General features: G+C 54.3%; 1 protein-coding gene across 1 annotated transcript in view; it reads right to left on the reverse strand.

Moving 5' to 3' along the window:
* Positions 1–15,255, reverse strand: part of MACF1 (microtubule actin crosslinking factor 1) — a 119,590-nt gene that overhangs the window by 50,961 nt on the left and 53,374 nt on the right. Inside the window, 10 exon segments of the mRNA XM_035904031.1 lie at positions 2,889–4,360; positions 4,969–5,464; positions 6,220–6,419; positions 7,239–7,368; positions 7,819–8,060; positions 8,855–8,917; positions 10,813–10,930; positions 11,756–11,912; positions 13,077–13,243; positions 13,992–14,186. Of these exon segments, the coding sequence (XP_035759924.1) occupies positions 2,889–4,360; positions 4,969–5,464; positions 6,220–6,419; positions 7,239–7,368; positions 7,819–8,060; positions 8,855–8,917; positions 10,813–10,930; positions 11,756–11,912; positions 13,077–13,243; positions 13,992–14,186 (3,240 nt within the window).

A 15,255-nucleotide genomic window follows, 5' to 3' on the forward strand; every position in this document is an offset into this window, starting at 1 on the left:
CAGCTTAACATAAGTTAAATCCGTGTTATTTCTTCTGTAGCAGAGCTGTATCCGAAGCGATCCATCGGAATGTCCATATAAGCACAGACTCCAAACCACAGAAATGCCTTTCAGCTGCACTCGATCTCACCATAAAGTTAGGGGATAGACTTGATGACCCCTTAAGGTCCCCTCCAGATGGGTTTCTTACAATCCCCTAACAACACAGTGTTTCGAACCAGTCCCTACCTAGCTTTCCCTTAAAGGCCAGGTTCACCCTACATCTCCGTCCTGGCTTCCGATGGCCACGGGAGCCAGCGTGGGCTCAGCCCCTCGGTGTAGCCATCCCCACCATTGCACCCGCTCGCCAAACCAAAACACCTCCTGCAAACAAAGCTTCCCCCCCGAGCAAGATCCGACAGCTGCTTCCCAGCCTCCCACCTCCGAGAAACCCGGCCAGGAGAAGCACTTACCGTGGGAGAGGGCTCATTCCTCCCACCACCGGGATTAGTCCCCCCATGACCTGGGAAAGGGGCTGGGGGGGGTGAGAGAGGAAACACACGGGTGGCAGTTCTCCAAAAGTTAAAGTTTTGTTGCCTTTTGGGGCAAGTTTGAGGGGTGTTTGCAGGCAGGAAAAGAAAAATATATGGGAAGCTTAAAGTATAAGCTGCTTCGGAAGTCATCTGTTCATGGCCTCCGCCAGAGCCCTCAATATATCTTCTTTATTAAAAATCTGGACACAATGAGTCCAGAAGTGCCCACCTTTGTCAGGGCTGCATTGGCAACGTGCCTGGAGCCCTGGGGCCATGCCTAATTTGCATCTCATTTACACAGATGTTCATTAAAATTAATGCCTTAAGACATAATATCTGCCCGCATTTGAGCCTTCTGGACAGACGGACCGCGACCGCTCCTGGAGAGCCCCAGCCACCCCATCCTCCTCCCCACGCTCAGCTGCATCGGCCCCACGCCGCCCCGGGGAGCACTGCCCGGCCAAGGAGCCGCCTCCGGTCCCCACGGACACACGGCGCGTGCATCTTGTTTGCAATCCAAGGCGGCAGACAGTTGTGATATTACCTTAGGTGCAGAGACATAAGAGCCCGGGGACACCAAAAAAAGCCCCCCGTGCTCGCTGCCTCCCCCAGAGCCCATGCCAGACTTCTCCACCGCTCTCCCTCCTGCACTTAAGGAGTACAAACGGTCCCTGCCTGGATGCTGCGATGCCCTTCCACGTGCAGATCAGTATCTGGAATTGCATTTCCCCTTAGAGAGAAGCGTAAGATGAGGCTTTGCAAAGATCTGCTCTGCAACATTTACGATCCATGCAAAAAAAATGCTTGCTCTCTGGATGAACCAAAAAAAAAATGCCGCTGGGTAACCACGATTGCTCCATCCACCCTTCTGGCTTCTCCCCCATTTTATTCTCAGCCATTACAGGGCAAACCCCAACCATCACTGCTGCAACTTTCATTTTTCCATGAACAAAGACCCCAACTGCACCGTGTGGCCTCAATGGCCAACAAATGACTCCTGGTGAGGACACGTCACTCCCCAAAGCACCCTTGGCTGGTGCAGCCCAGGACACCGTTGTCTTAAAGGGTAATCCTCAAGGTCACGGAGATATAGACCATTTGCAAGTGCTACGACAGGTTAAGCTGCTCCTGCCGGCCCCGCTTGCCAGCCTGGTCAACCGAGCAATCTGCACCGACGCTGGGTTTCATCATCGTTTCTAATGAGAGCTGCTCAGCCGGGAATAATCCCTTGCTCTGCAGGAAAGTTTCACTGGTTTTAAGGACTAGAAACTCCTTTTTAAGGACATATTCGTTCCAAGCAACTGTGTGGTGTTTAATGTTGAAGTCAAATCCTTCCCATCAACGTAAGCTCAAGGCTGCCCAATGCAAGAGTTAACAGCAACACGATCAGAGGAGTTTGAGTTTGCCCTGTAAGTAACATTTCCAAGCCCTTTTTTTGGATAGGCAATCCCCAAACCAGAAATACCTTGTCCTGGTGAAGGTTTCACAGAGCTATTAAGTGGTGGAAGGGGATCAATTAGCCATGAGATGAAAAGTAAATGGCTGTAAAAACGCCTCCCCCTCCCAGCCCCCATTAACACCAGGAAATGAGCAGCCAGATGTAAATCAGCCCAATCATCAGCTACCGAGCACATCAGTAATAGAAGTTTCACAGCAAGAGAATGTCTAAGCAGTATTAATATAATTAATGTAGTGTAACAGCATGACCCAACATCATCATACTGGATAAAAAAATATCAAACACACTCTGACTCTTCCCTCTCTCAGCATTTCATGCAAGCCTTGATGGTCTCTAGCAGCTCTTTGCAGGAAATATCAACAGCAAAACTTTGCCTTGGATTTATTCCCTGTGCATGCCCCTCGTCCCACAGTCTGTCTGTGGCTTTATTTACACCCCAAAAATGGACTGATGTGTGTTGCAGATGAAGGCAACAACAAGCACGAACGGTAGACCAGGTAGAAAGACCTACAGGATGATCTGATCTGGACTAGGCTCTCAGATGAAGCCAACTTCCAGTTCCGATGGACTCAAAACCATCTTTCCTCCCCCAAAACCTAAATGCCGACCACCTCTACAAGCCCACGAGGTACTGGCACGCCAACATCACACATCACAAGGAGAACAGGCAAAGGTTTTTTCCTCCCAGTCACAAAATCTTTCCACATCTTTTCACTGCAGACGATCAAGTCCAACAGTTGATCTTATATTCTCCAGAGCAAGGATATTTTACTACACCAAAAATGCTGATGTTACAGCAATGAACAGCAAAGCCGCAGCAGCTTGAAGACTAGAGGTCCTACACAAAAGACCACAACACTAGGCAGACCTTCAAACACCAAACACCACTCAAGAAACACGAGAGCATTAAGACTTACCTTGAAGTCTGCCAACTGCTGGTTGATGGTGTCCACCTCTGTTCCCACCACCCACTGCAATGCCTCGTTCTCCTCCGCCGCGGTTGTCATGTGGGTCAGCTCCTTCAGCCTGTTGTAAAAGTCCTCGACACGAGACAGTGTCGTTTCTACCTGCTCCTGACGGTTCTTGCCTCTCTCGGTCAGTTTGCTGCACTGTTTATTCAGTGTCTCCAATTCACGTTTCAGTCCTAATAAATCGGGGCTCCCTTCATCCTCCAGCATCTTCTTACATTCACTTTCAGAAGCTTCAATGTCAGACTTCAGCCTGTGGAGTTTGCCCAGGAATGTGCGAACGTCCTCTGCTTGGGACTGAAGGCTGTCAGAGTCTCTCCCGATGGGGCCCATGCTGTCTAACTCATCATCGAGATCTGCCAGTTGAGAGAACATCTCCCTCACCCGATTATTGAATTGGCCGATCCCTTCAAGCTTGTTTTCCATGAGCGTGCAGCAGTCATTTACTTTCTGCTTCACAGCTTTGAAGTCCTGCTGAGCCACCTCAGCTTGGCTTAAGAGCTGGGAACAGTCAGACCCATCTGGGGCATCTTCTACTAGACCTTGAGTGAAGTTTTTCAGATAATCCACTTGTGGCTCCAGGGCCTGCAGCACCTCCTGCTGTGCCCTGAGCTTCTCCAAATTCTTGTTGCTGCAGGCTTGTGGCCCTAGTGCATCATAGATCTCCAGCTGGTGCTTCGCCCCTTCCAGCTTCTTCTCAATGTTCTTGAAGCTCTCTTGAAACTCCTTGAGCCTCTGTGACATTTCTTCGATGGAGCCCGTCTTGGCTTGCAGCTCTTCTGTGATGGCATCCATCTTCTGATTGATCCCAGCCTTCTCATCCCGAATGTCATCCTCATCGGTTTGAGAAGCATCAATCAAGATGTCGGCAGCGCTGTTCAGCATCTCCAGCAAGGAGCGACGCTTCTCCACGTCACTCAGCATAGCCTTTGATCTCAGAAGAGTCGCCTCCAGCTGCACAGGATCCAGAGTTACTTCCAGCTCAGACATCTTTGCCTTGCAGTCCTCCACCCAAGGCAGGAGGTCCTCTGTGTGCCGTTGGTACTTCTGAGCTTTCTGCAAACAGTCCTTGAGCTTTGAGTGTCTATCAGCAGCCTGTTTGCTGAGTTCTTCCCAGTGTGTTTTGAGGCTGACCAACTGGTTTTGCAGAGTGGTCTTCTCCTCCCCAGGCTGGACAGAAAGCAGCAAAGATTCTCCCTCGGCTACAATCATCTCGTAGGAGCCACTGTGTTGGTTGAGGCTCTTCTGGAACTCTTCTTGTTCCTGAATTTGGCTCTGTAGCCTCTCCAGTTTAGCAGAAATAGGTTGGCTCTGAGCTTGCTGGCACAGTTTGTCATCTAGCCAGGTCCTGAGTTCATCAAACATATGCTGGAACTGCTGGGAACTTGCAAGCGCAGTCTGCAGTCGGTTCATCCGGTCGGCTGAAATGGAAATAAGATTAGAACGCGACAATTAAGCTGAAATCAAATAAGCAAAGTGCAATTATTTAAAATCATCTCAGATGCACCAACTGTGTTTTGATTAACAGGAAGGAGCTTTCCATTGCATCACTAGCCTTTTTGCTCACTGATTCATGAATTTCTTCAGTAGTAACGGGCAATGGGAACGCAGTAGTCTCAGTTCTCCTGACTAATCTCTAATTGCAACCTCTCAGAAACCAGAAGAGGCACCCCAAGATTCAAGAGTGGCCACTGGGTCTTCTCCATGCCCCATTCTGAATTTAGGAACGAGGTTTTTCTTCCCCAAGCACAGCACATGCCACACTGCTGCAGGCCAGGCAGGCTTGCCAAAGAGCCACATTGGTGGACTAAACATCCCTGCTCACTCTCCAGGCTCAGGTACGTTTGGAGTGTGAACTCTCCTGTGCTTAGTCCCACACAAACCCACCCATGAAACACTCTAAAAAATGATAAATGGTGCTTCCCCTCTTATTCCCAGAAACCCAGTGATGGGCGAGCCCTTTGGCAAAGAGCAGGGCTGGAGTTTGACATCCCAACATCTCCTAAGCCACTTCTCCGTGCTGTCTCACCTGCCAGGTCTTCCAGCCCTTTGAGAGGAAGCGCCACCGTCTCCAGACGTTTCCTTAACTCGTCTTTGAGATACTGCTCCCCAATGAGGACAGAGAGGTCATCACAGAGGGTCTGAGCCTCTGCGATCTCCTCTTCCAGCTGCTCCAGGTCCGAGCGGATCTCACTGGTTTCCTCCAGCTGCTGTTTCACGGCATCGGGCTGTGTGCTGACGGCCGACTGGCTGCTTAGGCGCTGCCCAACTGCCTTCACCTTCTCAGAGAGGCCCTGGAGGAGCTCCTGGTACTGGGTGCTCTTCACTATGGCTTGGTCAATTTGGCTGGAGCGGGAGTTGAGGCGTTCCGTTAGCTCGGACCATTTCTGATTAACCCCTTGGAGCTCTTCTCGCACCTGGTTAGTGGATGGAGAAACATCGCCGGGGCGAGTCAAGATGCTCTGAGCTGCCTGGTTGAGCTGCTCATGCTGCTGTCTGCGTGCTTCAAATTCCTTCAGCATAAACTGGAACAGAAATAACATAAAAATGTTTGCATAAAACTGACAGCTCCGAATACACACAGTCAAAACAAACCAGACCTCCAGGGGCTTCATCCAGCCCACTGCACCAGTAGGAACAAGTCCTGGGCTGGGATTGCAATTGGGCTGGGGCGGCAATTGGGCTGGGGCGGCAACTGGGCTGGGAAACTCCACAATTCATTGTGACCTTGCAACCTAAAAAGCTGAAGGGGTCTGCAAAGCCAGTACTTGGCTCTCTCTCTTACATCTGTCCTACTGCTGTGGAAGGTAACATAAACCAGTTAGATGAGAGGGCAATCTAATTATGTTAACTGGGGCATTTTATTTTATGATGTGGCCGGTTACGGACATGTTAGGCTTTGGAAGCAGGAGGTGGGAGAAGGGCAGACTGCCAGGCGGAGGGGCAGCATTAGCAAGTCCTGCAGAGCATCAGCACAGGTCTTGTTTAAAGCAATTTCACTCTCCGAGAGGGGCCAAGTGATTCACCGATGAGTCAATCCAGTGCGGGGAAGGGAGCTCGGGCGCTGCACCCGTTTCAAGTTATTCACAGTAGTTTGCACTCAGCGGGGTTTGGAGGACTTGGGAGAAGAGCCAGGAGGTCTCCCAACATTCGCTGCACGGCAGAGCGCTTGCAAGACAAATAACCCTGAGCGCAATCTTCCACCTCGCCGACTGGGTGAGATACCCCCCCTCCTCGTCTTGAACCCACCGTGGAGATGCGCACCCAGCTCCCGGCTCACCTGGACCTGCTGCTTCTGCGCATTCAGCATGTTGGGGTCGATGGAGAGGGGTCCCAGCACGCTCATCATCAGCTCCTTCTCCATGAGCCAGGGGCGCAGCTGGGCTTCGGCAGCCTGGAAGCTGGCCAGCTGGTTTGCCGACTCCTCCAGCTTCTGCTGCCGCTCGGCCGTCGCCTGGCTGGCTCTTTCCCACCTGCAATCTGAAGCACCAGCTGCGTTGGCGGTGGTCGTGCTCCCAGTCAGCCCACCCCTCCATCGAGAAGGTTTTTTTTACCCTCCCCATGGTTTCCCTGATGGGAAACCTCCTCAGCTTTTCAACAAAACTAGCGTGGCTCTATTCACTCTCCATCTAATTAGCTCTTGCCCATCTCTAATGGCTACGTGGTCTTGAAGCTCATAGGAAAAAAAACCTTGCAAGCAGGATTTCTGCGCTCTAGTCACTACTGCCATGAGCTGGTCTGACCTTGGGCGAGCCATCTCACATCCCTGGCTCGATAAATGAGGATACTTTCATGTGTATCAGTCCTCACACAGCACATTCAGATCTCCTGGACGGAGAACTCCGTAAACACGTTCCTGCTATTTCAAAGAAGAGAATCTCTGGGCTTCTTTTTAAGCACACAGTCTTGTTTAGTCAACATTTAATTACCTACGATAGCCTTACTAATGATGAGAATTTCATATCAAGCAGTGAAGCTTTTAAATCAAAATAACCAACCCATGTCGCTAATGCTTTTTTTCTTTGCTTTTTTTTTTTTTTTTTTTTTTTTAAAAAGCAGTATCACAAGGAGGCAAGTCTTTAAAATACACATCCATCATCGAGATTTCATTCATCATGACAGTGCTCATCTCAGGAACACCTTGTACACCAGACAGCTTGGAGAGAAGTTCGCTATTTACTAAATTTTAATTAGAAGCGACTCTGCTCTGCTGCGACTTTGGAATTGCCCCGCAATCCTGAACCATGGCTAACGCAATGTTTCAAGACAGAAGCCTCGCTAAGTGCTTCGGGCACTTACTCAGGTCCTCCTGCATCTTCTTCCAGTTTGCTGCTTCTGGAGAATCTGGATATTTCTCCAGCAAGCCCGAAAGTGCTTCCTTTACCTTCTGGATCTTCCCTGAATTCTGTTCCAATTCAGCCAGAAATGCCTGGAAAAAAAAAAAAAAATCATTGGAACTTCTTCAGGCAAAAGAATGAAATCACCGAGCAGGAACGAAGCAGCAGCTACAAGCTGGATTTGGACAACTTCTGCTCTTTTGCTCTTTAATGAAATCACTTCATTTTATTAGCAACATCGTGAGCTAACTTGGCTCCAAGAGCAGGCAAAGGCTGGGAATTGCTTTCCAGGAGGAGCTGGAGTGACCCAGCAACAAGGGCTACAGATAAGCTCCTCTTCCCTGAGCCAAATGCCTGAAAGCAACAGGTCTAAAAGGAAAGAGAGCACAGCACGGGGGCTCCCGCGATCCCTCCTGGGGAAAGCCCTTCTTTAACCCAGGGCAGATCCTCGTTGCTGATCCTTCTAGCCCTGCTGCACATCTCCGAGATCCTTGGGGAGGAAGGGCTCCAATCCCTGTTTTTCGCTCTGGAAGAGAAGTTACCTTGTTGTGCTCAGCCTGGGCTCTCATCGTCTCCGTCTTGGTGGGCGAGGAGGAGGCGTCCAGCTCCGACAGCGTTCGTTCCTTCGACTCCAGCCACTTCAGCATGGAGCTTGCCTCCTCCTGCACTTCTTGCATCTTCTCCAGCATCACCGAGAGCTGCTGCTGGCGTTCCTGCAGCGCCGCGCCGAGGGCCTGGTACTGCTGGGTCACGTCCGCCACATCGCACTGGATCTCGGTCAGATCTGTTTCCAAAAAGCAGCCTGAGATGAGGACCGCTGCCTGCGTTGCCCATCTTAACCTGGACTAGCAGGTATTAATCTAGCCCCGGGCAGCCACAGCCGGCCAAGCAGGAGGAGCATGAGGCCACGCTGCCGTCCGTCTGTCTGCAGAGCAATGTCAGATTATCCTCACCTCTCATGCCAGAGGGGCCCTTCCAGTCGCACCACGTACGCATGTTGACAGCTTGCAAACAAAGCAAACGCCGTCGTGTTTGTGAGACTGATGCAAGCTGAGCCCCCCTTTCGCAATGTCACTGCTAATACAGTGTTAAATAATTTGACACCGAAATATAAAGCCGTTTTTATGCACCTCTTATCTCATTGAACCGGTGAACTAACAGCAGATAACGGGCAATAATTAAAATTGCTCTTCAAACTGAAGGGTTGGATGGGTTACAATCCCTTAGAACCAATAAATTTAATTGCAGGCCTTAAAATGATCGCCCATTTATCAGCTTTTAACACCACCTGATGGGGTGTCAGGGTGTTGTCACTCCCCAAAGCTGCCCCTCTCCGTCCTTCAGCCTGACCTACATCCTCCATCACCGCCTGCCCGGCCCGTGGCTCCGGCTCCCGCACCGCACGGCCGAGAATCCACGAGCCTATTTGCAGGCTCATTTCACTTGCGCCGGGATGCTGACGGTGTCACATTGTGGTTTATATTCTCACGGATGGAAATGCACAGACAAAAACGGACAGGGAGACAGCGAGGCGGCCTGGGCACGCGCGTGCCAGCACAGCGGTGACAGCCAGCTCACCTTTGCACGTGTGGTATCCGTTCACGCTGCCTACTGACCCTCCCGGAGCGGGCAGCGCGGCACCTGAGCAGAGGGGACGGAGACAGACAGAGGGACAAGACAGACGCGTTAGGAATGCAGACAGCAAGCGATGAACGGCCCTCCACGACATGGACCACACCGGCCACCAAGCACAGACGCGGCGTCTCCACGGGCCCACCCGCCTGGCGCTGGTGAACCCACCGGCGCGGCACCGAGCCATTGGCATTCCTTTGATTTGGAGCCCGTTTGCTTCTCCTCCTCCCCACACACTCACACCCCTCGCTTTCCCGGAGCTGCTCCTGCCTCGCTGGACCAGAAGCAGAAGAGCTGAAGCCATCTGGAACTGGGCACCTCTCCCAACATCACCCAAGGTGGACGTGGCACCTGCACGGACTGTAATACTGGGGGCCACTGGCCACCTCTCCGCCCCTGGAAAGCTGCTACCCTGAGCGTGATTTTGTGAATTATAATACCAGTGAGACCTCTGAACACCTTCCCTGGGGAGATGAACTCCCCCATTTTCTCCTTTTCTTATGGGATGAAGCTACCGAAAGCTGCCTTGGTGCACAGAGACGCCCTCTTTGCCAGGAGGCTCCACGCTGGCTGCGTCAGGGTCCCCTCCGCGGACACCAGGTATCACAGCTCCATTCACAACCAAAGGGGGATTAATCAGAAACGTTATCAGGTACTTCTGATAATGCTCCGAGGGCTGGAGCCCCTCTGCTGTGAGGCCAGGCTGGGAGAGTTGGGGGTGTTCAGCCTGGAGAAGAGAAGGCTGCGGGCAGAGCTGAGTGCGGCCGCTCAGGGCTTCAAGGGGGCCCAGAGGAAAGGGGGGGACAAGCTTTTTAGTAGGGCCAGCTGGGACAGGACAAGGGGGGATGGTTTTAAACTAAACCAGGGTAGGCTTAGACTGGATCTAAGGACAAAATTCTTTACAATGAGGGGCGTGAAACCCTGGCAGGGGTTGCCCAGAGAGGGGGTGGAGGCCCCATCCCTGGGAACATTCCAGGTCAGGTTGGACGGGGCTGTGAGCAACCTGATGTGGTTCAAGGTGTCCCTGCTCCTGCAGGGGGTTGGGCTGGGTGACCTCTGGGGGTCCCTTCCAACCCAAACCATTCTAGGACTCTGTGATCTCTCTCTCTCTAACAATGCATTTTAAAGCTTTCATGGATATAAGGGGCTGCAGCTTTGGTCACCCCACATGGGTGACCATGCCAGTCACCCACAACAAGCCTCTCCCCACTTCTCCTGGAGGTTTCCCACTGCTCATCGGGTTAACCCTGACAAACATCTCTAGACCGTGAATTCCCATAAATGCCCATCAATGCTGAGAGTCCAGAGGCTTGTTCTCACGAGCTGGAAGACATCTTTTAGTTGGCTTCCAAATGAATCAGACATAATCTCATCGCTTCACAGACTTGAAGCCAAAAAGGAGACTGAGTAAACCACATCTGAATATTGCAGTCTTAAATTTCATCCAGATATGAAACCCAACTACTGCAGTTTGATTAAAATGCTCCAGTCCCCAAGGGGGCTGAAGCACCAAGAGAAGAAGCAGGAGCCTCCTCCATGAGCCCCCCCGCGGGGCCGAGAGCCTGGACCCCTGCGCTGCGGCAGCCCAAAGCTCCCGTGCTCCATCCGAGCGGCGGTACGTGTCCCCACGGCAAACACAGCGTAATTCAGTGCTCGTTACCCTACAGCAAATTAAGCCAAGTTGGGCTCTGAGCGTTCAGCTGATGCATTAACACAACAAGCGGCAACAACTCAACTACGGGGCTGAGCCCCATGATACTTGGACCACCACAGGCCCCCTGAAGTTCGTTAAAAAGGGGAAATAACCCCATTTTTTCCTTGAGGCAGGCTCAGAGAAGATGCAATGAGAGCAAACAGAGCTCTGAGGAAGCAGGCGTCCTTGGGAGAGCCGGGCTGTGACTCACCTGCCTTGGACGGGGTGTCGGGGGCCGTAATCTCCACAATCAGGTTCTCCAGGAGGGTCCCTCTGCAGCCGATCTCCTCCACCTGGGCCCCCTTCCCCTTCCACTCCTCCAGGAGATCCTGCTCAAAAACAAAGGCTGGGATTGGAGGCTGCGCTTGCCCCGCCGCAGCCCTCCTTCCTCGCCCGTCACCTCTGCGGTGGCTCGGTGGCACCGGGACACGGCGCCCAGGGAACTGGCAAAGGTCACACCAGCACATGGCAAGCAGACGGCACCGGGAGAGCGGGTGTCTTTATGTGTATTTTTGTCAGAGGGAATCAGAGTGAAAAGCTCATCCCTAACCAGCAGGTCTGCCACAGGAAACCTTCTTCTCCCTCCTACTGTTTTGGGGACCTCCCTCCTCCTCCTCTCAACACAACCCAGCCTGACACAAGTCTGGTCCCTGCAGCTTTCGGTGGAGCCGGCAGCGTGCCGGAGCCCAGCGGCGCTGCTGCGGGGTGCGAGGGCCGCGGGTGACTCAGCAGCCGCTGCTCTGCCTCTGAGTCAAACCCTTGGCACATCCGGATTTAAAGCATCACGGTGCTGGAGAGGAACGGGGGCTTGGATGACGGGAGGCCACCTTCCGTGTCTAGCAAGGGGAAACACTCAGCAAAAATGAGTGTGCTCGGCTCTCCCACTCCCAAATTCCTGCCCTGAGCAGGCAGCGGGGAGGGAAGGGAAACCAGCCCAGGAGGACCTTCACACCGCTCCCTTCTCCGCACGCCCAGGACCACTGGATGCACAGGCACCAGGGGGCTGCAGCCCAGCAGTGAATATGGGGGACCCCAGGACTCCTGAGACCACAAATCACTGCACAGGACTCTCCTTCCTGGGATTTATTCCACGTTCCGGTGTTTCCACACCAGCTGCCAACTTTCCCAGTCTGGTTCCGGCTCCTGCTGCCCACCTGGATCTGCTGCCGGCATTTGTGCAGCTCCTGGGTGCCCAGAGAGGTCTCGGCAGGCGGCATTTTGCCTTCGCTCTCCCTCAGCCACTTCCTCATGGCCCCGACCAGCTTCCGAAATTCATCCAGTTGCTCCTGGCAGGACGATGCATCCTTTTCTCTGAGAGTGAAAAGGTTTCAGAGAGTCAGAGCTCGTGCTTTGCCTTGCAATTACCCCCGCTTGAATGTAGCACAGTTGTGTCTCTGCGAGCCCTTCTTTTTATTATTATTATTATTAGATGTTGCTTAGGAACAGCGCACGCAGCGCCAGCCAAAGTGGGGTGCACGCCGCAGCCTGCCCCTCGCCGCCGCTGTCCCCCCAAGCCATGGCCGGCGCCACTTTTGGGGCTGCTCCAGCACCACCGTGGGACCACTGCTGCCAACCTGCGCCAGCTCTGCACCCCTCTCTTTTGTCCTGGGGGGGGAAGCAAAGATTTCGGGATGACAGAGCTCATTCATGCTGCCTGCTCCGGCCAGCTGCAGCGGGGGAGGCCAGGCTCCGCCGCCCCTCCTCCCTGGCCACAGCTCTCATCTATTCAGCCCATCCCGGAGGAACAAGGCAGCCCCCGGCCGGGAGCCACGGGCCCCTCCGGCTCACCCTCGCCAACCGCAGCTGCGAGCAGCCTGCACGGGGCCGGCCGGAGGCAGTTCTCTGCGTGGCACTGAATTTCTGGGCGTTATTAAGAGATTCATCTGCTTTTCCCCATCACCTTCCCTGTACTCACCAGGGCGGCTGGAGATGCAGCCTTGGAGGTGCGACCCCCCCCGGGACACAGGCGAGCTGCCCCGCTAATCCTGCTCACACTGCCACGGCCCATTTGGGCTCAAGCTGCTGCTAAAGCTCCCCTTGAACCCCACTTTGGGGGACGCTGGGGACAGCCAGCTCTGCTCTGTCACCTCCCAGAGAGCACGCCTGGGGCAGGCTCCCGATCCCCCACCTCCCGGAGAGCACGCCTGGGGCAGGCTCCCGATCCCCCGCCAGCATCCCGCTCCCCTCCGGCAAGATGCTCTGGGATGGAGCTGTGGCAGCCTACACGCCGGGAAACGCACGAACGCCAGCTCCTGCGGCACCAGGAATTTTTCACAACGCCCCCAGCCAAGGCTTTTTTTAAAGCGTCAGCTGGAGCGAGCTGCCTTGTGTGTCCTGGTGTGGGAGGAGGGAGGGAAGAGTTCGCTTGTGCCCCCCCCGCCCCATGGAAAGGAGATCTCACGGGGTCTTGCTCTGACCACGAAGCCACCCCCCAATCTCACCTCCCCAGAAAGTGGCCGGGTCCCCGAGACTCACCTCTCTTTTGCCACCTTCTGCAGCTGCAGAAAGTCTTTCTTCAGGCTCTGCAGCTTCTCCTGCTGCTGGGAGGTGCCGGGGGCGAAGCCGCAGGAGCCCAGCTCTGCAGCCAGGTGCTCCAGGGTGGCCAGGTCCTCCTGGTGCTGCCTCATCTCTGAATTCAGCTCCTGCCAAGGGCAAAGGGCGATGCCAACCGTGCCCTTGCCAGCAGACTTGGGCAGAGGGGATGAACCAGGCAGCCCCACGTCCTGGCGAGCCGGAGAGACCCTCTGCGGGCAGCGCCACAAATTGCACTAGCAAATACTTTGAGCAGCTGTGGGTGCAAGTCCCACCCTCCCTGGTGCTGGTGTAAGGCCAGGCAGTGAATGGGATGGGGGGCCCTAGACCAAGCCAAATCAACACCCAAAAACCCCCAGCACAAGTGTCCGGTTTTACACCAACTTCGAGCATTCCTGAGGCTGTGGTCAAACCTCGCCCCCGAAGCAGAGCACTCGTAGGAAGCCAGAGGGAGGAATCCCGTGCAGCCGTGACCGGCCAGCGGGACCCACGGCATCTCCGAGGGCTTTGTCACGCCCTGCACTGTGCTTACTGCCAATCTCGGGCCTTTTGCTGTATTAATCCCACGGAGTCTTTAACTGGTAAAACCTTGCTATATTTGGACTAAGAGCCTGGCTAGAGATCCCTTCTGAAAACCAGCCTGGCTCCAGGGAAATGCCATTCCCCTCTCTCACTGCTGGAAACAGCCTCAGCCTCTCCGGCTGCGCTCCCTTCCCCAGGCAAAGAGGCAGTACAGGTCCTGCGGATCCTGCCAGCCTGGGAGTGAACCAGGGACTGTTTGCCTAGGAAGAAATCATTGCAAAACAGCCCTGCCCTAGAAACACAACTCAGGTGGAGTCTTCTTCCCCTGCACCTCACCTGGATGTGCTGGGAGAAGCGAGCGATGTCGCGGTCTGGCTGGTTCCCAGCTGCCAACATCCGTGCTCTGCTCTCCGTGAACTGCTGCAGCTTCTCCGCGAGCTGCTCATACTGCTCGACCTTGGGGAGGAGGCCCTTCAGCGCGGCCTCCCTCTCCTGCTGCCGCTGGCACAGCCTGCCGAAATGCTCCGTCACCTCCGCCAGCTTGCCCTGCAGGGCCGTGCCTCCATGAACCGTGTCACCATCTCCCGGGTGGCTTCCAGGCAGCTCTTCTGCCTGGCGATGTCCTGCTTCAGCTTCTGTGGAGAACACGCACAGAAAGGGATGCCATTTGAGGAAGGCTCTTGAGCAAAACTGAACTGGCATGAAGGGGCTGGGCCGCCCTTGGGAAAGAATAATCGGGCAAGAATAGTGTTTTTATCCCGGTTTTCCTTTCCTTTCTGATCTCCCCAACCTGCCCTGCCTTCTCCCGGTGCCTGATATCTAAGCCCTGCTTGCCAGCAGAAGAGAGACTTTCAACAGGTCTGCGTCCTGGCTTAAAGATATGAAGTCAAAGTTCTGCTTATATCCCTTTTTAGAGGGTTTTTTTTGTGCTTTCAGAATGCTGTAGCTAACCGCTAGCAACTGCCCACATGGTTCCGCTCCTGCAGACGGGCGCCTGAGGCGGGGGAGCCCAGGGACCACCCTTACCGTGCTCGTGGCAAGCGAGTCCTGGATGGAGGAGGAGGAGAGCATGGCTGGCTGCTCTCCTTCCAGGTTCTTCTCGATCTCAGCCACCGACTGGAGGAGGCTCTCCAGGCTCTCCTGGACGCTCTGGGACTGGGCGATGGATTTCTGCAGCAGGTCCGAGCGCTCGGCCATCTGCTGGGAGAGGCTCTGGAAGCGGCTCATGATGGCATCTGCAGAGTTCAGCACGAAGGAAAATCAGCGCCAAAGAGCTTCTTGCCTGGTGCTCAGAGAGCAGCAAGCACCACCCTTGGCTCCTGCCAAACTCCCGCTGACGACGAATCCCCATCCCCAAAGCCAGCAGCGAGACAGGGGACCCAATGCAAATGGCCAAACTGGATCTCAGCCCCCGCCACGTGCAAACGCAAGCCCTGAAGACGCGTTGCTGTGCACCTTTATCCCACCTTCCCCCAAAAGTGGGAGGTTTCTTCCCTCCTCCCTCCCTGGGTGGTTTTCACGCTCTCCCCCGCCACCCCTGCTAACGCAGGCGGCTGCTTTGCTCTGTACCTGTTGTTTCCTGAATGCGCCCGTGGGCCGG

This window comes from Egretta garzetta, unplaced genomic scaffold (assembly GCF_000687185.1).
Source record: "Egretta garzetta isolate BGI_Z169 unplaced genomic scaffold, ASM68718v1 scaffold101, whole genome shotgun sequence".
Taxonomy (NCBI): domain Eukaryota; kingdom Metazoa; phylum Chordata; class Aves; order Pelecaniformes; family Ardeidae; genus Egretta; species Egretta garzetta.